Raw genomic sequence first — 27,819 nt, 5'->3', positions numbered from 1 at the left:
GATGAGTGGAGTGAGACTCAGCTGTAATGATTTTAATCCTCTCTGTCTGTTTGTTTGGTTTTCAGGACTTCCAGTAAGTACATCAGCACTCACACCCTACTCCTTTTCTATGAAACCCCAGAGTTAGAGTCAATGTCGCCAGGCATCAGGGTAAGTCAAGATAACCACAGCAGAACCACAGAGACTGGGAGAACCTGGGAGCCAGCTCAACAGGGACTGAGAGAACTGGGAGCTGGTGCTGTGGAGACTGAATGAACTGAGAACAACATAGTTGAGCATGTCTGCATAGGTTAATACTGTTATAGTGAACAGCAAACCATAATGTAATAATAACATCAAATATGAGACTTTTCCCATGTGTGCACATAATAACAACTAGAGCTTACAATTAATAATACTTCTAATGCAATTTAGAGACATGATTAGGAAATGTTTTAGTGAATAACACAATGACTGCCAACACAGTGATGTGTGAGGTAAGGTGAGGTAATGGAACGTCTGTTAACTTCGATAGACATGTTTCTCCCAGATGCACAAAACACTCTCTCTGACACACACACACACACGCACACACACACACGCCCGCGCTACACACACACAGATACAAACATAACCTGGTGTCTTTATTTTTACTGAGTCATCTGACTCAGAAGTGTGTGTGACATCAGCATTGTTGCTCTAACAGTGTTTTTCCCACAGGGCAAAAATGGAAGAGATGGTTACCCGGTAAATTTTTCTTCCAGTTTGACTTTCTTTCTTTCTATTCGTCTCTTCTTGTCCCTTCATCGAGCAGCCTTCGCTTTGTTTTTTTCTCTATTCTAACATCCTGGGATTTCTTTCTTTTTCTCTTTTTGTAACTGTTCCTTGATCTTTAGACTCATTTATTTTCTTTGCTGTCTCAGACACACACACACACACACACACACACACACACACACATACACATGCACATGTACACACACAAACACGCGCATGCGCATACGCACATGCACACACACACACGCACACACACACACATGCACACACACACACATGCACATGCATTACATGCATGCACCCTGTACCTCTCTCAATGTGTGTTTCAGTATTGTAGAGTGGTGGGGGTTTGTAGTGAATAATCCAGTGTAGTGAATACTTACTCTGATTCGGTAAATGCAAAGAGTGGATGGAAATGAAAATGCAAGAGGTTAATGAGATATGTGTAAATGTGGATAGCTACATACAAAGGATTCATTTAAAGGCTCGTGTGATATACCCACACTCTACACCAATTTACCAGTCAGTACCAGTCTTCTGTAATAAACGGATTAGTCGAGCTTTGAAATGAGGAATTACCGCAGTTACTAGTTTGTTATTTATCATCATTCATCTTCCTAGATTTAGAGAGTAGTGTGATGAGCAGCTGTACATACTGACTCAGCACACACACACACACACATGGACACACACACACACACACGCACACACACACGCACACACACACACAGACACACACACACACACACACACACACACACACACACACACACACACACACACACACACACAGGCACACATGCGCGCACGCACACACACACACACACACAGACAGTTTAATATTTAATACTAAATATTTATTTGAACATCCTCACCCCTGTTATTATAGTCTGACCACTGAGACTCTTTTAAACATCAGTGAGAAATATTGTCACTGTAGCTTTTATTTAGGCCTAAGTTTGGTTAAGTCCTGAGTTCTGTACCCTGAATGTGTGATGGATGATACTCTGTATGTGTTTAACAATATGACAAAGTATTGAATCTTCTTTTTAATCCCTTTTTTTTGCTGTGATCTGGTGTCCTCTAGTGGTTCTTGGGCCAGCTGCAACTCCTTATTAAGTGTGTGTGTGTGTGTGTGTGTTTATGTGTGTGTATGTGGTCACTTCAGTGGTAGTATTAATGAGCCAAAATCCTCCTGCGTGGTACTGAACCCACTGTCTGGTTAACCTAACCTTAGGATGATGAGTACCTCACTGACTCACCTACTCACTTAACTAGGGATAAGTGACCTGTGACAGTTGTAGTTTGTAATGAATATGTGAGAATGTCCTCTTATATCATATTTACCGTAACTTTACTGTGTGTGTAATGACCCAGTGTTTAGAGTTGTGTAAGGCAGCGGTAATGATATGAGTGATTAGTGGGGGATTGCACAATCGGTCACTTACTTGTGTGTGTGTGTGTGTGTGTGTGTGAGAGAGTATGTGTGTGTGTGTGTGTGTGTGTGTGTGTGTGTGTAAATGTCTGCATCTGTATTGGGACGTTAATGTCTCTGTGGGGTTCCATGTTTCCCGTGAGTGCCTGGTTCTCTTTCTTAACGGGAAATGCCTTCAGCTAATTACACACAGGTGTGTGTTTGCGCATGCGTGTGTGTGCGCGTACTTGTGTGTGTGGTCATGTGTACATGCATTCATGTTTAAATGAGTGAGGAATAGAGAGGGTGAGAAACATTTGTTTGCGTGCTTATGTGAGAGAGAGAGAGAGAGAGCGAGCGAGCATTATGTATCTAATGCATACTAAACTTCCATATAAGGTTAAGTGCTGAGAGCTGGTTTCAATAGTTTTTTTTTTATTCTATAAAATACATAACTGAAATTAAACAGAAGTTTTGCCTTAGAAAGAAGGTCACATTTCCCAAGACAGAATGTGGGAGTGTGTTCACCTAACACACGCGCGCGCACACACACACACACACACGCACACGCACACACACGCTCTTAGGTGTATGATGCGTAAAATACAGAGTACAGAGAGAAACAGGGTGAATGACAAGAACAAATTGAGGAGAGGTGGATGAGGTGACAGGGATAGAGAGACAGAGGAAAACAAGAGAGCTGGTGAAGGAGAGAGATGATGAGAGAGAGTCAGAGTGGAAGAAATCCTTGTGCGTGTGTGAGTCTGCGTGTTTGAATGTGTGTAACTTTTATAGCCCGTGTTCTTTTAACCACCTCCACCCTTAATTCTTCTTTCTTCACCCGACTTTTCGTTCCGTCTCAGTGAGAACCTTTTCTGTAACCCTTTCAAAACTTTTGGACCGTTCCTTTTCATATGCATCTGTTTGGCTCTTGTATCTTTTTCCTGACTTCCACATCTGTCCCCCATGTCCCCTCTCTGATCAATAGTATCAGTGATATCTCTCATTCTGTCTGGTCTCTGAGTGAGAGAGAGAGAGTGGGTGTGAGTATTTGTTTATAGGAGTGTGTGTGAGAGTGTGTGTGTGTGTGTTGGTGTCTGTTGTCTGTTTGTGGGTAATTTCAGGCATATGTGTTTGTGTTAGACAGTGTGTGCATATTTATATTTGTCTGTTTGTGAGTGTGTTGGATGTGTGTATGTGTGTGTGGGCAGCTATTTTTAGACACAGAGGTGGGAGATACCCTTGTTTTATGTTCCCTTTGTTAGTGTTGCAGATGTGTGTGTATATATATATATATATATATATAATGTATGCTGTGTATGGACTGTGATGCAGGAGCCCATGTGAACTCATGTCAACTCACGTGAACTATACTGTTGCCCTATGGCAATGGATATAATACATTTTAAGTTTCTAAATGAAACTAATGGATTGGGTATATTTAGAGGAGTATGATATTTAATGAATCCAGTGGTATGCTACATCAGAAAAACAGCCTGATAACCCCCCCCCCCAAAAAAAGACTCTATGCTAATTCATAACACCAGACTTCTACAGACTCTCTCAGAAATCACAGGGGTATTATAGTTTAAATGTTAAGTATCCCAGGGGCCAAATCAGTAGGTCTCAAGCCTGTCTGATATGTCCCATAACAGTTCCCATATTCTTCTCATGAAACCCAGAGACATTTTTATAAGAAAAGATGGCACTTCACTGCTCACTGCACACACTGGAACCAGAACAGACTGGAATTGACTGGGTTTTTCCCTTGTGAGCATGAATCTGAAATGCTTTTTTTTTCCGCACCATTCTATCAAAGACAGTTTCTCTGGTGTCAAAAAGATGAATGCCATATATCACAAATTATGTTCATGTATTCAAAGCATAAAACAGTTCTCTAAAAGATTACCCTTCAGGCAAAGAAATTGGAAAGTTTTAGGATTGCATGGACATTGGATACAGATGTATACTATTCTCTCTCTTTCTCTTCTCCTCTTGCTCTGTCTTTCTCTCTCATTCATTCATCCTACCATCTCCACCACTTTGTTTTCTTTCATTTCAACACTGTGTTTTTTTTCCCACCATGTTTCAGTTATTCATCCATACTTACACTCCTCCGGGGAGTGGAGTCAGGCACACACGTACTGACAGTTTGTTCAGTGTTTTCTTTTTTTTTTTTGCTCTCAGATTCCTGAAATATTGTTCCTCAGTGCTGTTTGTGGTAACGGGTGTGACACGCATCGTGGATATTGGCATTTTTATTTCATTCCATGTTTGGTTCTGTTTCTGTTATTTTTGGACCCTTTGGATAAAATTAGGACCCTAGTGTTATACAAAATCCTCAGTTAAGTCCAATCAGACAAAAAAATTCCCTCTGTCCCCCCACATGTTTTACCTCTACGTGGGCGTTTTGTCCTCAGAAATGCTTCTTACCCTACAAAGACCGCATCTCTGCGTAGTTGCATATCAGATCATTTACACATAATCCACGTGTAACATTTGTTCATTCAACATTATCCAGCAGCATGTTTAGCTTTTATGTTCTACAGACATAATAATAGTTGATATTATGATAAAAACATTTTAATACATTATTTGTTTCCGTTTTTTTGGTTTCCCAGGCTGCGGTAGCAGGTTCAGCTCTGTTAAAATCTGCTCTAAATGTTTGTTCTGTTTCCGAGTTGGTCAGCTCCTGTTTGGCCCCCATAAATCATGAGCTTTTTTAGAGCAAGTGGTTCATTCATCTCTGTTCAGAGGTGACCGCTGGATTTGACCTCACTGTGAACACCCCGTCTGCCCATCCTGAGTCCTGACCCTGGGATCAGCCAGCTTAAACGCTCCCAGATGGACCAGTCGTGTCCTGCAGTATATCTGGAAACACAGATTTTCATTCAAAAGACTCAGACTCTCTCTGCCTCTTGCACTTAAAACAATCCTTTCTCCAAAGAGGTTTGGGTCATCGTTTATGGCCTAATTGTTTTCTGTGGAATGTGCGTGGAACTTTTGGTCAGTTGTAATTCTATAAAGATAAACGGCAAGGCATAGATGGCCAACTAGTCCCAGTAATTGAGCCTAATGTCTCACCTCTGACATCATACATCAGAACAGCAATCGGTGCTCCAGCTCTATTTAAAGCCATCTGTCATCATTGACGATTAAATATTTAGAGTTTGCAAACATTTCTCCTCTTTTGTTTCCCTCAACATCAAAACACTTAAATGTCAAAACCTGCTATGCAGCCCACATTCACTGAATATCTCTCTCTCTCTCTCTCTCTCTCTCTCTCTCTCTCTTTCTCTCTCTCTCTCTCTCTCTCTCTCTGTGTCTCTCTGTTCAAAGTCTGTGCTGTAAAATGGTCCATTTTGTGGTGCCAGTGTAACCCCCCCCCCCCCCCCATCTTACTGTACAGCCGTAGGTGGTTTGTATAGTCCATTAGTGGAAGGCCTGTAGGACTTATGGGACCCCCCTGGAGGAGAGAGTAATGTTTTTCAATCTTAGATCTGCACAGTGGATCAAATATCACATATTAATCGTGAAAATGCAAGATAACAGGACATGTGCCTCAAATGATGATTTCCGTGGCATGTTTTGACATAAATTTCCCTTAACAAATCATAATTTCCATTTCTGCAAGAGAAGACGTAGTTTTCTGCTTTCTGTCAAACAACAGTGCTGCGTTACTCTGTGTTCAGGGCGATATTCTCTGGGTTGGACACAGTGTTGGCCATACCATAGCTGACCTTGGAACAGTGTACTGCTCTCATAAGGACCACATCAGCAGTACCAGGAATTTCAGCAGACCGCTCTCCAGTACAGACACTTCTCCTCTCATGTGAAGGACTGAGGCAATGGCCTAGCGTGCTGCCTCTTAGTGCTTATGTAATGGCAGCTGCTCTGCCTTTTTTTTTGGGAATACTGGACTGGAGTTATGAATACCTGTAGCTCTTCAAAGAGCCACTTCTGAAACATACGTATTTGCACACACACACACAAACTCATACGGACACGCATGCACACATTAACACCCCTCCCTTTCCCTCTCTAAGAGTGTGTTTGAGTGTTAAGACTTCTAATCTTGTTCTTAACCTTTTTTACCTAGCATTTCTCATTGCCTCATAACTATTCTATTTCTTTCTGCTCCTCTCTTCAGTGTTGTGTCTTGTCACCTCAGCACAGTCTAAACTCTGGCTCCACTAAGGCTGTACTCTGACGATATCAGACTAAACTCAGTCTCTACTATAGTTTTATATGAGAAACAGATACGTAAAACATCATAAACCTGTCATTAGTTTGTCAGGAGGATCTTATAATGAAAGCAGAGAGAAGGCATCATAAATCCGTCAGTGTTTAGTAACTGTAGTCTGAAGGAAACTGTTAGTCTCTGACTAGCAGGGCAGCCTTTGTCCTCTCATGTCTTCATCATCACAGAGTGTAATGAGGGCTCTGGGCTCCTTAGGCTGTCTGTGTGTGATGTCTCACAGACTCATTCTCTTTATGGTTTTAATCTTTTTTTTTCCCCACTCCACAGGGTCCACTTGGTTTGGATGGCAGACCTGTAAGTAATCATTTCTGACCTGATTTTTTAATTAGTTTTTGTAAGATCTATCTATCTATCTAGAGAACCACACGATATGAAAAGTTTTCAAAATATACTGAGAAAATTTCAGATAAATTTAATCTATCTATCTATCTATCTATCTATCTATCTATCTATCTATCTATCTATCTATCTATCTGTCTGTCTGTCTGTCTGTCTGTCTGTCTGTCTGTCTGTCTGTCTGTCTGTCTGTCTGCATCTTTGTCTGTCTCTCTGTCAGTCCATCTATATGTAGTCTGACAGTCCATCTATATGTAGTCTGCCAGTGTTGTCCAATGTAAATATAAAGTTATATATTCCGTTATGATAATGAGCCTTTGTTTTTTGGTAATGAGAATCTCATTTTTCTGCTGCTGTTTCATGTTTCTTTCAGGGATCTCCTGGGCTTAAAGGAAGTCAGGTACACTCCTGTGACATGCAACTGATTGTATTAGTCATATGCATGCATAACTATCAGATTCAATGTGGGAAATATTTATCAGTCAATTTAGGATTAATTGGATACGACGCTCCATTTTTAAAGTTATAGCATGCTTTTTGCTTTAGATTGTAATGCTGGTCCATCTCTCAGGTTCAGGATTCAAGATGGGATTCATGACTATTTGTCAGCTCTCACACAGAACTATAGACCACAGCAGATAAGGCACAATATGAAATCCACAGCAAAAAAAATACCTCACCAAATTTATGAGTGAGAGAGAGAGAGAGAGAGAGAGAGAGAGAGAGAGAGAGAGTGAGAGAGAGAGACAGAGAGGATGATGATGGCTCTTAGAGATATTCAGGATGGTGAGTGGGATGAGGGGTCTTGGTGAAGGCGCTGTGGTGATTCAGTGTTCTCTTTCTGACTCCATCAGAGCCAAGAGCAGCTCATTTATCCACAGAAATATATAAACCACTCAGACTGTTTAAACAGCCTTTTCCTCAAAACATTTTTCATCTGTTCTTTCTTTAGAGGAGAACAAGATGACGCCATGTTTTTTTTTTCTTTCTCCTTTTTTTCCCACGAAACAAAGAGAAAGATGGTCTTACCAATTGTGCACTGAAAAGCATCCCCAGGTGCATGATGAACTTTTGTTACTGTGTTATCACTGAGACTGACAAAAGGCACCTCACTAAAGCAGTTCAGCTGTGAAGGAGAGTTTAAATCCATCAAGACAAGGAGTAATTGGCCAGACCAGAGGGTAAAGTGAAGAGAGAGAAAATTAAATATACTGGGAGGAAATAGCACCTGAGAGGAAAGCAGAATGCGGAGTCAGATGAAACACACATCCACTGAGAGGAGACAATGGGACTGTGGTTAAGAAGAGATGAGCATTTCTGTATCATTATGTGGGCCGATGGGTCTATAGCAGTTTCAGAACTCAAACGCCCATATAATAACATCCATACTGCTTTGCGCTAGCTGGGGCGCCTAAAATAGTCACTGTGTGTCTGTCAGTCTGACTGTCTGTCTGTCTGTCTCTCTCTTTCTCTCCAGCCTGAAAGACATTATTACCAGATGTCCATATCGTACTTAAATCTGTCTGAACTTATTCCTCAGTCCGTGTGTCATTTCACTGTGTGTGTGTGTGTGTGTGTGTGTGTGTGTGTGTGTGTGTGTGTGTGTGTGTGTGTGCGCGCATAGGTTGGGGGTGGGTGTGTGTCTGTATGATGTCCAAAAAGATGTAAATCACACATAGTGCCCTTTTGAGTATCCAGTTTGTGGTGAGGTGTGTGGTCGTATACCATGTTTCCAATTAGAGCTAATGGTTCCCTCATCCGAAAACACACACATTTCCACATCATAATGTGTTTGAGGCTGTTTTCAGGCGATCTGCTGGAGCAGGTGTTGAGGCCCTTTCACAGAGAAATCTTCCTCTGTAACCTCAGAAAAGATCTGACATTTCTCTGTTGGCTTTGTTATCCGCTTAGGAAAGTTCTGGGTCATCTACATTATTGGCTGGCATCATGACACAGCTCACCTGAAGGCTGGAGAGAAATTTGCCGACATACTTGTGTTGTTTTGTTATTTTGTCTACTTAATGAATCACATAACTACAGATACTGTCACACACACACTCAGTCATTTAAACACACACACAAGCACGCAATAAAAACTGAAGGTAGCCAGGAGGGGGAGTGTGTTTATATCATTCTGATAAATCAGAAGCAGGGAGCATGTCTGAATAGAGAAACAGAGTGAAATGGCTTACTTACTCTCTGAGAGACACACAAATGTACACATACGCACGCAAGCGCACACACACACACACACACACACGCACACACACACACACACACTACCTTGAAGCTCTCTTAACGTGTCTCTTCCTCAATTCACATTTGCATTTGAAATGTGTGTATGTGTGTGTGTATGTGTGATTTAATGATATCATTCAGTGGCAGCCCGTTCTAAAGCCAAAACGATTTCACTCCATTCAGTGTCTCTCTGATTGCTTTCACCAACTGCTTATGGCTATGTTCCCTCCCACAAACTGGGTATGGTGTGTGTACTAAAACAGTGAGTCTGTATCTTTAAATATAGAGTCACTCACTCCTCTGTCTGACTCATTTGTCTTTCTCCATTCTCCCTCAGGGGCCACCAGGACCAAAAGGAGATAAGGTACTTAAATAATACATAATACATTTACACACACACACACACACACACACATACATACATACACATGGATCATGCATGGTGTTACGTCTTTTATGATGCCACTAAGAACAGTTATGGCAGAGAATGACTATGTGTGTGTGTTTATGTGTGTGTGTGTGTTTATGTGTGCTCTCTCAAAGGTGCTTAATTAGTATAGGAAAGAGGAAAGTGGCTAAACAGCAGTAAACAAAATTTTCTCCCAGAATATTATTCCTGCTAATTATGGGAATGCTCACTGTGATGGATTATAGAAAAACAGGGAAAACCAAGCCTCATTTTTTCCTCATTATCATCAGCTTCACTCTGTCAAACAGCATTTAGAACAGAACCTGAAAACAACACATGCCTCTGATCTACTACCTTCACACACACAGAGCCACAGTAACCAACCGCTCAAAGTTTTAAAGCCCAATTCTCACTCTCTCTCTCTCTCTCTCTCTCTCTTTTGTGTAGGGTGAACAGGGAGATGCTGGGCCCAGGGTGAGTCTCTTCTTCTCTGACTTCTGCTGAAATGACTTAAGTTTGTCTCCACATTTTACTGACAGACCTGCACACATGACAGATTTATCGGTATCGGTCCGTCCAACATTAATGACAACCATACTCCACACACAGCTTGAGGACAGAGAGACGGCTCCGGGTCAGTAATGCTCCATTACAAATGAGGAATCAGAGGTTTTGTGGGAGGCAGAATTGGCAGCTTTTTTCATTGCCTATTTAACTCTCATTTCCCTCTTTCTCTGTTTCTCTGTTTCTCTCTCTCTCTCTCTCTCTCTCTCTCTCTCTATCTCTCTCTTTCTCACACACACACACACACACACACACACATATACACACTATATATACATATATATATGTATGTGGTTTTTGATTAAAAAAATGGTTTCCTCAGATATTCCTCTCAAATTTGCAGGAAACATCATATCAGACTTGAAAAGTACCACTCTACTCTCTTCCCCTCTGAACTGTCATCTCAGTCACTCAATCCCTACAGAAAACGCCAAATCAGTTTATTATCATTCAGTAACTAAAGCAGATATGGAAGCAGTACTTGTGCTCTGATGACTGGTCATGAAACGCTCAGGGACCTTTGGGCCTTTACAGAGAAAAGACCTTATTTTTAAGCCTTATTGCCTGGGCCCTGTTCTGTCTGTAGCTGTCAGAGTGTTTCAGCATAACTGGAATCAGCTGCCTACAGGAGAGAGATTTCCAGAGGAGGGGTCCTTATGAAGTTCTGTGAACTGGACATGCCCGAGTAGATGTGACAGGGGAATGAGAGGGAGAGAGAGAGAGACAGAGAGAGAGAGAAACTATTGGTTGGAAACCTAGCTTGCACCACAGGCCAGTGCAGCCTAGTTAACATAAACCTGCTGTTATTCACTATCTCTCTACATCCATCTCTTACTGTGATTTGTATTCTTTTATTTCACTCTCTTGCCTTCATTTCTCTCTTGTACCACTCTCTGACCATCTCTGTTTCAGTCTCGATTATCATTCTGTCTTCACGTTTCACCACACTGTCTGTTTGCTTTGCTCTCTCAGTTTGATTTTCACTCCTTCTTTTTTTCTCTTTGTCTCTTCCTCTCAGTTTTTCACTTCTCCTGTTACTACAATCCCTCTGTGCCCCTCTCTCCCTCGACGTGTATATGTGATGTGGTATGAAATCTCTGGTGACTGACATGCTGAATTTTCCCATTAGTGACCATCATCTCTTTTACCATATGCCTCTGTTTCTGAACAATGGATTCATTTTAACCTCTGAAACAATGTCTCAGACAAAACACACAGACACAGACACGCATGCACAGGCAAAGGCACACACACACACACACACACACACACACACACACACACACACACACACACACACACACACGCAGTGTTTACGGAAACATGCTGACACACATGAGACATTGTGTAGAAACAACATCTCGGGAAGATTTCTGGAATAGTTGGCCTAATTAGATTTAGAATTTAACCGCATTTAGCGTACAGAACAGAACCATTGTGTGGCGGCTATTAGGTGCGTCATGAATAGTTTCAGCGCAGGGTCAATTCAATACAGTTATTGATATCTTAACTCCTGCTGTGAAACACTTTAATTAAAATGGTCATGATTGGTTTTAAGGATTTATTCTAATGTAACTGAATACAATGATGTCAGACACAAATGTTTACGTCATTTTCCATTATCTATGTCATTGCTACTTCTCTGTCCCACATTCTTTACCTCCATCCCTCCTTTCCAGGGTCATGGCTCATATGCAAGTCTGTACAGTAATCAAATTCTCATCAAGGTTTGTCTAGCTCCCTCCATTTCTCTTGCTCTCTGTTTCCATCTCCATCTCGTCAGCCTTGTAGGCGCTCTCCCGACCGTCTCTGTCCTCTCTCTGTTTTTTCTCCTCTCAGAATGAGTGGTGAGCTCACAAAGTTTTCCCTCCATTTCTCTCTGTTCCCTCTAGGATTTCTTTTCGTTTACTTGGACAAGAGTAGCTCTGGATGCTCCCTTTCTGATAAAATCAAATCTCGGTTTCCTCTCATACCTTTCTTTCTCTCTTTCGCCCCTCTCCTTCCTGCCTTTTCTTTCCTCTGGGATCTCTCTGTCCTCTTCCTCTGTGGCATTGTTGTCCAGATGGTCTTTCCACGCTATGACCACGGTTTCATCACTGCTGATCAGCCCAGCTTTCATAGGCGAATCCTGAAGGTAGCATGTGTGCCAGACATGTGGTGTTTTTTAGCGTAAACTTTAAACAATATCTAACACTTCTCTTCTCTTCTCTTCTCTTCTCTTCTCTTCTCTTCTCTTCTCTTCTCTTCTCTTCTCTTCTCTTCTCTTCTCTTCTCTTCTCTTCTCTTCTCTTCACCTAACAGTAACTGCTTGAAAGAGATTCTCTATCCTTCCTTCTGTATGTGTATGTGCGTCTGAACTCATATGTGCATATGGTCAAAAAGCAAATAATCTATTTGACTATGAAGCTCAAGAAAACCTCGTTTTTCTCGTTTTGCTGTCTCGGCTGTCAGGGTGATCAGGGTCAGGCTGGCCCCCCTGGGCCACCCGGCCCTCCTGGGCCTAGAGGACCTCCAGGCAACACAGGGAAGGACGGGCCCCGTGGACCCCCTGGAGAACCGGTGAGAAACATTGTGTCCTTGATGCACTACACTAAAAAATGACTGACAGATGCACTACACGTTGGTCATATGTTCAGGATGAACGTAACATGTAATGATCTAAATTTAGTCCGGCTATGATTGATTGGTCCCTTGCCAATTTGGATCTGTTGATTTCTCAGGTGTGATTATTGAGTTCCAGATCTGTTCATCATGCTTAGCTTCACTGAGTCCTTATCATCATTCTGCCTTTATTCACTGAGCACAGCAGTGTGTTCACTAAAGACGGTCCTAAAGACTCATAGTGTGTTGAATGTTTGGAAGATATGTGTTGAATGAGTGTCAGACGGACATCCAAAAGTCTTTCTTCACACCTCTGAAGTGTCTTTCTAACTTTGTGCTGACTTTTGGGATGGACAAATGCATAAATAAAAGGATGACAAAGGCACAATAAAGACACCTTCCCTTCAGACCAAACACCCAGACTCAGTGTGTACTAGTGCAGTGCAGTTCACTCTATACAAACCTCAGTCTGGGTTTTGGTCACATATGTTTAGTATCAGAGCTGTCACAGAGCTTTCAAACTGACCTTTCTGTTACTGTCTGACCTCACAACAACTGTCCCTGTGTTGACTTTTACGTTGTCAAATTTCCGAGAGTTGTGGAGAATCCACTTCAAAGTGGTTTCATAGTCCATTAGCACCTGCATTGTTATAGTTACTCATGAAAGGGTGTTGTGGAGCGTTTTAATAGTTGTGTATGTGCGGGTGATTGTGTAAACATTCCGTTGTATAAACATTACCAAGAGTTTATGTAATCCAAGGTCAATACATTCAGAGTTCATTTAGCAGTTGGGCATTTGCTGCTTCATTACACGTGGCACAACAGCTGTGCACATCAGGAAGGTTTACAAGATGCTACCAAAAGCCATATAATAATGAAGAAAGATGAGGATGACTATCGCTTCCTTTATATGGTGCAGGAGCATCATGACAAAGGGGTTGCTTTAATAATGTAGCACTATATATCACTGTTTACCGTCAGTGGGGTTGCGAGTTTAAATCTCCATGGTACTGGCCGGTATGTCACAAAGTTGTCTGTCAGTTATCAGGCTTAATCAGTCTTAACTCTTTAGTGACGTGTAGTGTCATTGAGGCAGCTGTACAGTTCCAAGCAAATCTAGAGTGAATGGAGAGGGCATCCATATGTTGTGTGTTCCCACTGAGATACATATAAACTGTCCAGTTCAGAGGAAGCAGTCGCTCACTTCAGATGTTTTGGAGGATACATTCACTACTGTCAACTCTGCTGGACTGATGCAAGGGTTATGCCATGGATGGGACCTACAAGAGTACAGAGAATTTCAAACTGGAAGAAAGAAGAATAAAATGCCCCCCAAAAAGTAGAAAGAACCCAACAGGAACCTGGCGTAATGCAGTCTTCCCATCTTGTACACAGATGTGAAGGCGTCAGAGAGGCATAGAAGCCCCTGTTGTGTTGTGGTGCACCTCCTGGGGATGTTTTTGTGTCTAAAAACTTTTTATTTGGTAAATGTGGACACTGAAAAAAAGACAGAGTGAGAGAGATTAGGTACCCAACAGCAGTCCTGGGAGAGAGGGAGAGAGGAAGAAGGAGAGATCAGAGAGTAATATTAGGCCTACATGGCTTTTGGTTAAGTTTGATCTTGTGTCATTACAGTGGACACAATTGACAGAGAGGGGAGAATTAGGTTGTCTTTTCCTGTTGGAGGCATATAGGCTTTGAAGCTCCAGTTCTGTAAGAATACTGAATCTGACAAAAATATGTGTTTGATTTTGTGTGTGTGTGTGTGTGTTTGTGTGTGTGTGTGGACAGATGTCTATTGTGATAAATGGTTCAGATGTTGTCCCAAAACACACACGCGCACCTGCCAATCCTCTACGCAACCCTCAGTCTCTTTAATGAGTCATGTAGAATGCTTTCTCCTCCTTCATCATCATAAACATTAATATAAACATTTATAAACATTATAAATGCTCCCCCCCCCACACAGTAGCATAAAAAAACATTTGAACCTTTTATCACATCAAAGGACAAGGCTGGTCAAAAAGAGAGATTTTTTGGACAATAAGAATGATGAACATATAAACAAGAAATAAAAACAAGCTGAGCGACTGCTTGCACAAAACAACAAGGGAACAACTTACAAGCAAAATTTTTACCCTTGGTTATGTAGAGCAGGCAGAGATCTTTAATGAGCAGTGCTGTGGGACACCACTCTCTATAAACACAACATAATAATATAATAAGAAGAAAGGACATGAAATGACTGAGCGAGTTCTGCTATGTGTGGAACTCAGTGATGACTTGCCAAATCAGTGAAACCTGTGCCAGTTGTCTCACTCTGTAGTGTTCACTTTTGAGTGATTGTTATGTCTCATGCTCCCTGTCTTTCTGTCTGTCTGTCTGTCTGTCTGAAGGGTGCTCCTGGACAAGATGGGATGGAGGTGAGTATGTGTTGCTAACAGGTTCTGTATATATTATATGTCTTGTGTTATATTGTATATTGTATTCAATCATAATGTGCAGATCTATTTATAGTACTAACTGTGGTCTCTTTATAACTAGAGTCTTTTTATTTCTGTACCCACAGGGAGGCCAAGGATTACCAGGAAAACCAGTAAGATACTCAAACACACACTTTCTCTCCTCTTCACGACTACACACAGACAGAACAGGAGACTGTCCTCAGTCTACCAATCTGAGACATGGGTTGGGGCTGTAAGACTTATATTAATCGTGTGTAATTCCACCTTCACACAACCAAAACAATAAAAAAAAAATACTGACCTGATGTCGTGTGTGTGTGTGTGTGTGTGTCTTCAGGGTGAGGATGGTGCTCCAGGTTATCCTGGCCTACAGGGGCCACCAGGACCAAAGGTCAGAGTTCAGTTATTTCATATATCGTTAATTTCCTTACTTAAGACATTGCATTGCATTAAGACATTGCATTTTTGAGAATGGAATCAACACAGTAAAAACATGGAATCACATGTAATTAAATGTGCATTTGTACTTTTACAATTTTAATTTGTTCCAGCAAAGTGCTCAAACATTACTGTGCTTTGCATTTTTATGTGAACTGTTTACTCTCTGTTCATTTGTAAGAAGTTATGTTGCATGTATAGTTGTGAGATGGCCTGATTAGTTATGACCCTCAATGACCTCCAAATGTCATAGTGCATTATGTGGTCATAATAAAGGTCCTATATAGCTGTACAGTATCTCAGTGGTACATTTGTAATGCTTTATGCAGAAGGTACTCATGGTAACTAAGCCATCATTGAGGCAACTGTCTGTTCATTAAGGTTAGCGTGAACAGGTAATAAAGTGTGCTATGACATTAGGTGTTTTTAGATGTTTTTAGTAGTAGCATAGTGACATGACTATATTAATACTGTTATGTCATAATGTGTCAGCCCTGTTCTCTGTGTTAATCAGATTGGTTGCAGAGACTGTTCTCTCTGTTGATGTGATGGCTTACTGAACACTATTATCTGTGTTAATCAGGGTGATCAGGGGGAGCCTGGGGTTCAGGGGGACAGAGGCACAGACGGGCTGCCAGGCCTTAAGGTAAAGACACCTGTGAAGAGGAAAGTCAGGCTCTCTTCTTCAGTGGAATATAACTGTAGACTGTATATCAGATAGAACTGCTATGCCTGAGGACAAGACACATGTACAGGGTGTTTTTGTAGATCATTAAGCTGTTTTTGTACATATATGTGATTTATGTAATCACAATGGCATAAAAACTATTCCAAGCACAAATTCTATGCGGTTCAAGTTACAGGAATTCAGGATAACAAATGATGAACTTAATCTGATGTTCATTTTATGACTCCCGCTAAATAAACTGAATACAAATGTGTACAGTGCTGTATATGCATCCAGCAGCTTGTGGTACACTTTACTACGTGTATATGTTGTTTTGAATATCTTATTGTAAGCGTGTTTTGTTCTGCTGTAGGGAGACAAAGGAGATGCAGGGGAGAGAGGACCTCAAGGTGAAATGGTCAGTATATTCTTACTTACCCAAACCCTCAACCCATTGTACACACACAAATATAAGCACTATAACCACCAGTGCCTTACTCCCTCAGAGTAAGCACTAAACACAGACAGACATAACCACTATTCTTTTAGTTAATCGCCCACTCAAACCCCAAAACACACGTTGCTCACAAATATAACTCCTACTCACAAATCACCAGTGGCTACTGATGTGTATACACAAATCAGTAAACAATCCACTGGAATGATGTTTTTCACTTTCCTGTCTGCCATTCTTTACACGTGTCTCTGTTTCAGGGTTACCCGGGGGAGAAAGGTGCCCCGGGCTCCAGTGACATAGTCGACTTTAATGGGAAACTGTTGGACGCGATTCAGGTGAGGAGTGATACGTCTGACTCAAAGCTCAAGTGAAAGTTTTACAGGGAGACCTACGGCTCTGCAGCTTGTAGCTCTTGTCAGCAGTGCAGAAGGACAGTTATGAGAGCGTGGGATGTGTATGTACTGTATTACGCAGCGCCAGACACTGTTTTAAGCTTCTGACAGGACGCAGTAATGTGAATGAGGTGTTGCTCAAACAACGTGGCTTATGTCTGTCACAGTAAAAATGTAGAAGTTAAAACTTTTTTGCTTTGTCTCTGATCTCTGCTGTTTTTTTTCTGTGACAGGCGATTCATACCATCAGTGTCTCGGTAAATGCAGTAATAGCATGGGGTTGTTGCAATAATGTTTTCATTAATGAGCTCGTTGGTAATGATTTCCCCTTAATTTTAAGCTCATACCATGTTTTCCTGCTTTAAAGAACACTCTAACATCAAACCAAACCAAACCAGACCACACTATATCATTAAAAAAAAAAAAACAGTAGCATTGAAAATTTTGAAATTCAAAGAAGATTTTGCTTGACTAATAAATGGAAATTTGGCTACTGGAGATGTGTGTGTGAGTGTGTGTGTGTGAGTGTGTGTGTGTGTCTGTAAGCGTGTGTGTCCATGCGTGTGTCTGTGTGTGTATTTAAGAGTGCACTTGCCACACTGTGTTGCTGATTGAGCTTATATGGCATCCAATCAATGGCTCATCATGATGAACCCATAAGCTTCATTTTCCAGAGCTCTTGCTTTTAGACACTCATATGAGCATGTTTCGATACATAGCATCTGTCTGCATTTATCTAATCAGATGCTTTGACCTAAAACGGCCTTTTTAAATAAGCCCAGTCAAATATCAGTCATAATGTTATGGTAAGCACATGACTCTGTTTAACACAAAGCTCATTCTCACATACACACATCACTCACACTTTGCGCCTACGCCCTCAAACTGCTGTGTCCATCATACCAGAATCCACATCTGTGTCCATCATACCAGAATCCACATCTGTGTCCCTCATCCAGCGGATGCATTTGATTTTAAAAGACTGAATGAATATTTATCGCAGTTTGACATTTAATGCAACAATACTGACTTTTTGAGAGCATGTGTGTACTACAGTCAATTGCAGTATATTCAGTTATGAGTAACTAGCCATTTAGCAATGCCACAAATAATTAGTGTTAGTATAGCATGTCAGCGCTTTACAGGGAAAAGTCCTCTACCAACATTTTCCAGTTCTTTTCACCCTATGTGGTATGACCTGGGATAGCCGCGGCATCTGGGTTTGTCTGGAACTGCTGTGAAACACTCTTGGGATTCTGTTCAGTCTAAACGGATCTTCAGTGTTCAGAGTGGGTGGTTGATTTTTTTTTTATGGGTCACTCAAAAGACTAGTTTTATTTGTCATTGTGTATTTGTCACAGTAACATAGAGAAAACAATAGGAGAATAGAGAAAAAAATTTGAAGTGTGTTCTGTGCTACTCCATGGCAGATGTATTCTGCTATACCCTAAGGCTCGTTTGTGGTCTCAGTGACCATCGGGAGACATTATGTAAGTGGTTCAAGATTTATGGCCAGCCACTAAACGTTTATCTGTTTGATGTCCTGGAATACGCTTTCAGGGGAAAAACAGCAATATACCAGCCAATCATTAAAGATATGGTTGTCTCCAGTGAAACGAAAATATTTGAAATAGACCTTTTGAAACCCAAATGAGCTCCAATGGCTTTTTGTGGTCTTTGACCAAACTCCTATGCTACTGCCCACTCTAAGATGGCCATACACAAGATATATTTGATGTGGGTGAATTTAGGACCAACATGGCCAGCCTTTATAGCTTCAAATATTTGTAGTTGCTGTGTTTTCATGTCTTTACCCAAACACTCCCAGTGGTTTGTTTTTTCCATTGCTCTAAACAGGCTGTTGGCCATGAACTTTGGCTAACGAACTTGAAATATGCCTCATAAAATAATGGGGATTAAATATTTATTGATTTCCCTTCAGTCTAAATATAGCCATATTTGGAATGTAAAGCTTGAGAACAGCTGACATTCATCACTGACTGGACACATTGACAGTGATCATTCTGTGTACACAAAGAGGTCCTATTACTTGATTTAATGATGGAAAAACAAATCAAAGAATGTGTAAAATAAAACACAAACATGAGGTCAGTGGTTTTGAGGCTGACGGTTCTTCCTGTGGTTGTATCTAACTATGTGATGGCCGCTGTTAACAATATAAAACGATCCTCAAATTTGGCACTGACCTTTTGTCGTTTTTAGCTGTTTCTTGTGCCTCGAATGGTACCATTTTTGTATTTGTTCTATGGATGTTTGATATGAGTTTGCACGAATTGGTGAAATTGTCTGAAATGTCAAAGTAAATATTTAGTCTGAGGTTAAAAACAGGCATTTGTACCGAATAACTTACCGTACACACATCTAGAACGTCTCACATTAAGCTTGTGCTTTTTTTTAAAACAAAAATAGGAAACATTTCCTCACTCTCAAAGAGAAAATGTGTAGAGGGGTTTAATAGTGTAGCTTCAGTCACAGCTTTCAGACAGACTTTTGAGCAGATCTTATGTTTTTAAACGTTACTAATGCTCTTCATTTACTTCAATATCCAAGTGCTCTCGTCTGTGGCTCTGTGCTCTCAGAGTGTCCAGTACCCATGGACTCTTATCTCAGCCATAGCACTCCTAGTGTGGCCAACCTCAGGCACTGTTATCTCAGCCATAGCACTCCTAGTGCGGCCAACCTCAGGCACTGTTATCTCAGCCGTAGCACTCCTAGTGTGGCCAACCTCAGGCACTGTTATCTCAGCCGTAGCACTCCTAGTGTGACCAACCTCAGGCACTGTTATCTCAGTCATAGCACTCCTAGTGTGACCAACCTCAGGCACTGTTATCTCAGTCATAGCACTCCTAGTGCGGCCAACCTCAGGCACTGTTATCTCAGTAGTAGCACTCCTAGTGTGGCCAACCTCAGGCACTGTTATCTCAGTCATAGCACTCCTAGTGTGGCCAACCTCAGGCACTGTTGTCTCAGTAGTAGCACTCCTAGTGCGGCCAACCTCAGGCACTGTTATCTCAGTAGTAGCACTCCTAGTGTGGCCAACCTCAGGCACTGTTATCTCAGTAGTAGCACTCCTAGTGTGGCCAACCTCAGGCACTGTTATCTCAGTCATAGCACTCCTAGTGTGGCCAACCTCAGGCACTGTTGTCTCAGTAGTAGCACTCCTAGTGCGGCCAACCTCAGGCACTGTTATCTCAGTAGTAGCACTCCTAGTGTGGCCAACCTCAGGCACTGTTATCTCAGTCATAGCACTCCTAGTGCGGCCAACCTCAGGCACTGTTATCTCAGTAGTAGCACTCCTAGTGTGGCCAACCTCAGGCACTGTTATCTCAGCCATAGCACTCCTAGTGCAGCCAACCTCAGGCACTGTTATCTCAGTAGTAGCACTCCTAGTGTGGCCACCCTCAGGCACTGTTATCTCAGTAGTAGCACTCCTAGTGCGGCCAACCTCAGGCACTGTTATCTCAGCCATAGCACTCCTAGTGTGGCCAACCTCAGGCACTGTTATCTCAGCCATAGCACTCCTATTGCGGCCAACCTCAGGCACTGTTATCTCAGTAGTAGCACTCCTAGTGTGGCCAACCTCAGGCACTGTTGTCTCAGTCATAGCACTCCTAGTGTGGCCAACCTCAGGCACTGTTGTCTCAGTAGTAGCACTCCTAGTGTGGCCAACCTCAGGCACTGTTATCTCAGTCATAGCACTCCTAGTGTGGCCAACCTCAGGCACTGTTGTCTCAGTAGTAGCACTCCTATTGCGGCCAACCTCAGGCACTGTTATCTCAGTAGTAGCACTCCTAGTGTGGCCAACCTCAGGCACTGTTATCTCAGTCATAGCACTCCTAGTGTGGCCAACCTCAGGCACTGTTGTCTCAGTAGTAGCACTCCTATTGCGGCCAACCTCAGGCACTGTTATCTCAGTAGTAGCACTCCTAGTGTGGCCAACCTCAGGCACTGTTATCTCAGCCATAGCACTCCTAGTGTGGCCAACCTCAGGCACTGTTATCTCAGCCGTAGCACTCCTAGTGTGGCCAACCTCAGGCACTGTTATCTCAGTAGTAGCACTCCTAGTGTGGCCACCCTCAGGCACTGTTATCTCAGTAGTAGCACTCCTAGTGTGGCCAACCTCAGGCGGATCAGCTGATACCAGGAGTATGTGAAATACATGACTGTGGGATTACAGTCTGTACAGTCAGCCTGCAACTGTACAAAACGCCCCTTGCTGAGTGACTATTGTGGTAAAAACTGGACTGTTTAAAGGATTTAAAGGGGAAAAAATAATGGTTTTGTGCCTCTTGCTTCATTCTACAGGGACCCCCTGGTCCCCCAGGACCCCCTGGCCCTCCTGGACTGCAAGGTCCAAAAGTAAGTTGTCAAATTTTATAGTAACCAGTTTAACTCAGAGATCATTTTTCAATAAATCTTCAAAGACATACATGTACCCCTGTGCACAATTGCTCTGTAATGGCCTGTTCAGAATTACATTACTGTGGTCACGGCATTTCACAGCAGACATTTAAATCATATATTAAGCCAAGAAAGACATGGTCTGTTCAAACATGATGCTAATGGCAATGTGGGAGAATTGATGTTTCATCAAAGCATGGGCAAAAACAATGCACACAATATAGATTCTGACCTGTGCTCTGTACTAAAATGCCCTTTACAGTGTGTATTTGATGCAAACATGTTGTCAGTTCAACTTCTGTAAAACATATTTTAGAATACACAGCTGAAAAAATGCACAGGCTAAGAAATGAATTGCATATTTACTTACTGATGTAATTTTTACTGATTTTGGTGAAAGAATGGTTGTTGTTATAATTGTTAGTGAGGTAGATTGGTGCAGGAAGGAGGCTCTTACTTTGTATTTTGTGTTTTATTAATTTCTCTCCTTTTACAGGGAGATCTTGGCTTACCTGGGCCCTCAGGAGTCGACGGAAAACCGGTAAGGTTATTATTACACTGAAATTCAATATAAATTTAACATCGATTTTTAGGACGCAAGAGACTACCATGACCACCACTTCATGTTTCTAAAACTTCATGTTTCTATAACATTAAATATAACATTAATTATTATTTTGAAAAATGATTTGAATGACCACTGTCCTGTCATATGAAATGTGTGGTGTGTTCAGGGTCCTAAGGGAGTGAAGGGAGACACTGGTGATCCAGGAACAGAGGGAAAGAAAGGGGAGAAAGGAGAGATGGGTCTGTCTGGTCTGACCGTGAGTATGACCCAGACTGATTCTCCTGTAATAGAAAGAGAATAATCTGGTTACTGTGGCGACTGTTTCGTTTGGATTTTTTTTCGTTCTGGATTGCCATTCCCAGAAAGACCTGTCCGCTTGGTTTTAAGCTAATAGTGGTTTTAAGTTACAGTTAATGTAATGACAGTCAGGGTCTAAATGACACATTACATATTTCATAGTACTGTGTGTGTGTGTGTGTGTGTGTGTGTGTGTGTGTGTGTGTGTGTGTGTGTGTGTGTGTGCGTGCGCGTGTGTGTAGAAGCTGATTTCTGATATTGTTTGTGTGCTGTATGCTTCAGGGAATGGACGGACAGAAAGGAGAAAAAGGAGACTGCAGACTGGAGGACAATCTGGTCAGTGTGCCACAGACACACAATTAATTAACCAGAGTTTTAGAAAGACAGACAAGGACACAGAGAAATGGAAACATGGTCATAGACACCACGGACTGGAGCCAAATTTTTGCTCAGATCTGTAGAAAGAAATTAAACTTCCAAAAAATAAACAGAATGTATCAGTTAAGTTCCACACACTCAGCACCTGCTCAAGATGTTTGTACATTCTGAAGGCTAACTCAGTACTACTGTTTACACCAGACCTGCAAGGGAAAAGATTAACCTTTGCAAGGCTTTGTGATATTCCAATCTGACCTTACTCTTAAGTCAAGAGATTGGTTAATTGAGCTGCTGCTGTGTTTATTATTTATTCAGAATAAGCATTGGGATATGATAAACGTTAATATTTATGATTATAGTTGCCAGAATTATATTGTCACAGATGTACAAAGTCCCAGGTCCAAACATAGTTTCAAAAGCATAGAAACACAGCCGCAGAAACGCGACAAACAAACTTTTTACAAGTGAGTGGGTTCTGAATTCTAAGGCACTCTAAGAATTCTAATGTGTTGACATTATTATTGCTATATTTAGTCTGATTTTGTTCTGATATGTGGTGAAGTGTGTTGTTACTACAAATATGTGTGTTTAATAATGACGTGTGTTCTAACCAACAGGTTCAGATGATTTCACAGCCTGGTCCTCCTGGCCCTCCAGGGCCCCCAGGGCCCCCAGGCTTCATGGTGAGTGATGACGTAGCTGGGATTTTTACGTACTGGCATAACTCATCCATATTCACCAGGAACAGCGATGAAAAACGAAGATAACTGCTCAAATGTGTTACTCTCTAACTGTGTCATGTTCCAGAATGATAGAATTGAATGAGATTTCTGCTTAATTGCAGGGCCATCATGGAATGCCAGGACAAAAGGTATGTTTACAACTGTTGAGTTTTACTCTGGGTCTTAGTGCCACGTTTATGCTGAATATTCCCCAGCAGTACCTCCCCTCATGGGTCTGAACCTTCAGTTAGTTTGTAGTGTAGGTGATATCCATAATATGAGCTCACACAAAAATCTGTGCCTTTGTGATTGATCAGACTTTATTCTGACTCAATTGTGTGTTTTTGTGTGTGTGTGTGTGTGTGTGTACTCCAGGGTGAGCCAGGGGAGAGCATTAAGGGAGAGAAAGGAGACATGGGAGCTCCAGGACCACAGGTTGGAGAACAGCTATCCAGCTACTTCTCTGTACACACACCATTATAAAACACATTTTTCTAACCATATATCACTGTAACACACACTCATCTAACCATACACCATATACATTGGTACTATACATCCCCGTTAACCTGATTTTGACTGGTTTACCTGATGTTTCTCTGTGCTGTATCCCAGGGGCCTCACGGTGTCCAGGGACCTCAAGGTGCCACTGGGTTGGTTGGTCTACCAGGTGCAAAGGGTGAAAAGGTCAGGGCGGAATTTTTCAACAATTTACAGCTATGTTACTCCATCCATTTCTCTAGGCACTCGTGTAGTTAGCAGTCTACACATTCTGTTCATGTAGAATATCTTAATAATTAATGATATTCTATCTTACTACCTTTCCTTTGACTTGTTTTACACAGGGAAAGCAGGGAGAGCCTGGGTTGGACGTAAGTGTAAATCAGATGTGCTTGACCTATAAATTAGAACTGTCTCTCTCTCTCTCTCTCTCTCTCTCTCTCTCTCTCTCTCTCTTTTGCTCTCTGTCTGTCCTTCTCTCTCACTACCTGTACTGTGTTTTCTCTCTGCAGGGGTTTCCAGGGCTGACAGGAGAAAAAGGTGACCGTGGAGAGAAGGGAGAAAAGGTCTGTCATGTCATTTGATCACACACAAATATCATTTATCATCGAACTATCACATTTGTATAACAGCCATGAACATGTCAATTTGGAGTGGTCTTTCAATGGATTGGTGATGTGTGATATGTTAATGAAGTGTCCATAGAGTGTTAATAAAAAGCCAAGTGAAATATTCATAAAACCTGAGTGTGCTTTTTGAAATTACTCTACACTTGTTTTTAACTGATGGGCATAGTGCAGAATGTGTGCTCCTAACTCTCTCTCTCTCTCTCTCTCTCTCTCTCACTCTCTCTCTCACTCTCTCTCTGTCTCTCTCTCTCTCTTTCACCCTTTTTGTCTGTCTGTCTCTTTCGTCTGTCACAGGGAGATCGAGGAGCAGTGGGAAAGCGTGGTCTAAAAGGGAGGAAAGGAGAGCAGGGACCCCCAGGGCTGGACCAACCCTGTCCCGTGGTATGTCATATACAAATAACACACACACGTGCAAACACAAACACCTACTCTCACACTCATGCAAACATAAACACCCCATTTAAAAGCACCTGAAAAGCTCCCAAGCATTAAACAGAAATCAAACTCACTCTGCTCTCCCTCTCTCCCACAGGCATAATCTACTGTCTGATTTTTTTCATTCATTCTGCTTTATCTACTTTTTTCTAACTGTTATTCTCTCTGTTTTCTATACTTTAGGTGTGTGTGTGAATATATTTCTGTGTGTGTGTCTGTATAGTGGTGCAGTAATACCAGAGCATTCGCGTATTTAGCGCGTTGGTAGACAGTGCGTCAGTAGACTGTGTGTGTTTTCAAACTGACAGGGCTCTGAAGGGTGTGGGTCTCAGCGTGGGGAGAGGGGGCAGCCAACATCTGAGGCTCCCTGCCCCGTGGTACAGTATTTCTGCCTGTTTTTCACTGTCTCTGCCCCTCACTCCTGTATTACATTGTGTCTGCCTCACGTGTTAACCCCCAAGGCTCGATAGGACATCAGACATCCAGACCACACACACATGCCTAGGACATCAAACACACTGTGCAGGCACACGCATGCACACACAGACATACACACACGCGCGCTCACTTGTACTTCTATTTTTGTGAGGACACTCATTGACATAACGCATTCCTCAACCATCAAAACTAAATGCCTAACCTAAACCTAATTCTAACCTGAACCCTTAAACCCTAAATGACAAAGCCTTGCAAAAAGTCTTAACCCTCAAACAGCTTTTTGAAGAAGTGAGGACAAGCCAAAATTTCCTCACTTTTCCAAAATGTCCTCACTCCTAAGGTCTAAAACTCAGACTGGTCCTCACAAGGATAGCTGTACAAGTACACAAACACACACACACGTTCACACACACACGTTCACACACACACACACACACACACACACACATAGACACAGACACACACACGCACATCCAGAGGACTTCAGACAGTCCTTATTCAAGTTCCTACTCAGTCATGTCATCAGTGATGTCCAGTTTAATCCAGTGTTTCATGCCTGTACCCCCTGTGCACCTCAAGGCTTTGCTGTGTTTTCATTTTCAAGCAAATAGGAAACAATAAGAGGAAAAATAATTATATCAGAGAGACCTGATTTGGGTTCATTTTCAAGTTGAAAGAAGGAGAAGTAGGGCGAGATTTTTTTCACTGTCCTGTAAATCTGGAGTAGCTTAAGACAAGCATGGGATATTTTTGTAGGTTAGGTGTTTGTATTTCTTTGTGTGTGTGTGTGTGTGTGTGTTGCTGTGTGTGCATGCATTAAATCTGCTTCTCCCCTCCCTGCCTTTCACTTCTGACTCCCACATCAGTCTACATGTAAACATCTATTTATAGGACAACCACAGCCATCGTTTACCTTTTCTTAATCCCTTTATAAAGTTAACATGTTTTGGGACATGTTGGTGGGCGTTCCTCAGGACTATGGGCTCTTTTGATCTTTACTGTGTATGAAAGTCATTAAACAACAGAGAAAAAAAAGAGAAAAAGGAGAAGTTGCTTTGTTGATTCCTGTTGTTTAATTTTGCTGATTACATGTGTGGTGATGTTGTAAGACTCAGTGTGTAATATGTAGCGCTGTGTTGTGAGTGGCTGACGCAGGCTGGTGTTGCCTGCTTTGGCCGTTTTGAGATGGATCTATTGACAGTACCAAAAACATGCATGTTTGGTTGTCTTAACCTATATTTGTTTTCCTGTCATTCACTAGTTGAAATATGTTTGGCAAAAACATAAACAACAGCCCCTCAACTCATTACACAATAATGAGTTTAGAATATTGTAAAAACAACACTTACATCTGGTGTTGAAAGTGTGAGATGTGACCTTTATTCTCTCTTATTTATTATTAGGGTCCAGATGGACTTCCCATACCAGGTTGCTGGCACAAGGTGAGTGGGGGGAAAAAAAGATTAAATGTTTTTATTGTTTCTGTTGGCAGAGTAGATGGTGCGGTAAGGAATCTATTAACTTTTCTGATAACTTCAGCACATAAAATCAACATAAATACGTGAATGGTTTAGTCCTGCACCGGGTTAAGATTGCTCTGAACGCACGGTTTACGTACTGACGTGGTGTTGGTTTTATCACCGTGATAATAGATTAACCTCAGTGATTTGTTTTTGAAATCTCTCAGTTTCTGTCTAATAGCTGAATGGTGTGCTAATGTCTGCTCTGCCTGCTGTTCTCTTTCAGTGATGACTAACCCGAGTGGCATGACATCTGTATATATTGATCTGGTACATTCTGCTCCCTCTCTATTAATGTTTATTCCCTTCAAATCAACATAAAAATACTGAGACTTTTTATGGACATTTTCAGTCTTTCCTTTTAACATTTTCAATTATGTCAGCATTGTGTGTCATAGTTTGAGGATGAAAAGAGTTTTTTTTGTTTGTTTGTTTGTTTTTTTTGTTTTTGTTTTTGTTTTGTTTAGCATAACATGATGTTTTGGGTAGTGCCATATTAACCCATTTTTTCCACATGGATGACATTTTGTTGTGGAGACTATACTAATTAAGCTGACACTTTGATTGAAGAGTGTTGCATGATGGTGGAGCTGGACTGACCTAAGGAGCTTGACCCAAATCAGCATATGGAAGATTTGTGTTTCTTTCCGTTTCTGTTTGAAAGGATGAAGCAACATTGCAGAGACTCAAACGTAAGCGCCTCTCTCAGCCCTAACATGGATGCGTGGGCTAAATAATGGGACTGGAGAAGTTATGCCACTCTGGGTGGGTGGGACACAGTCCCTGATATAAACTCTGAATAATGACTAACTGTCCTTTAGTGATCACACCAGCAGGGGGCAACAAATGGCCCGTTTCACCCTCAGTGTTCTTCAGTGACCTAAATGACTGACACACTTGTTCCTAAGACA

At 41.7% G+C, this 27,819-nt stretch overlaps 1 protein-coding gene across 1 annotated transcript; it reads left to right on the top strand.

Annotated features, from left to right (window-relative positions):
- Positions 1-449: 449 nt before the first annotated feature.
- Positions 450-27,623, top strand: col23a1a (collagen type XXIII alpha 1 chain a). Its single transcript, XM_030787515.1, has 25 exons — positions 450-476; positions 700-726; positions 6,699-6,725; positions 9,343-9,369; positions 9,862-9,888; positions 12,430-12,538; positions 14,968-15,002; positions 15,149-15,175; positions 15,382-15,435; positions 16,066-16,128; positions 16,523-16,567; positions 16,864-16,941; positions 21,325-21,378; positions 21,917-21,961; positions 22,155-22,244; positions 22,568-22,621; positions 23,281-23,346; positions 23,508-23,534; positions 23,761-23,820; positions 24,001-24,072; positions 24,231-24,257; positions 24,399-24,452; positions 24,810-24,896; positions 26,792-26,830; positions 27,573-27,623. The coding sequence occupies exons 1-25, from the start codon at positions 450-452 to the stop codon at positions 27,621-27,623; spliced, it is 1,272 nt and encodes a 423-aa protein (XP_030643375.1).
- The last annotated feature ends 196 nt before the right edge of the window (positions 27,624-27,819 follow it).

This window comes from Chanos chanos, chromosome 10, assembly GCF_902362185.1.
Source record: "Chanos chanos chromosome 10, fChaCha1.1, whole genome shotgun sequence".
Lineage (NCBI taxonomy): Eukaryota > Metazoa > Chordata > Actinopteri > Gonorynchiformes > Chanidae > Chanos > Chanos chanos.
This window is presented reverse-complemented; position numbering and strand designations above follow the sequence as displayed.

What these genes read in the sequence shown, in the direction of transcription:
- col23a1a (XM_030787515.1), top strand. Translation starts at nt 450, where the DNA reads ATGACTGCCAACACAGTGATGTGTGAG. An exon ending in AACTGTTGGACGCGATTCAG is followed by an intron (nt 16,942 to 21,324) that starts GTGAGGAGTGAT and finishes TTCATTCTACAG; the next exon opens with GGACCCCCTGGTCCCCCAGG. An exon ending in AGGGAGAGCCTGGGTTGGAC is followed by an intron (nt 24,258 to 24,398) that starts GTAAGTGTAAAT and finishes TTCTCTCTGCAG; the next exon opens with GGGTTTCCAGGGCTGACAGG.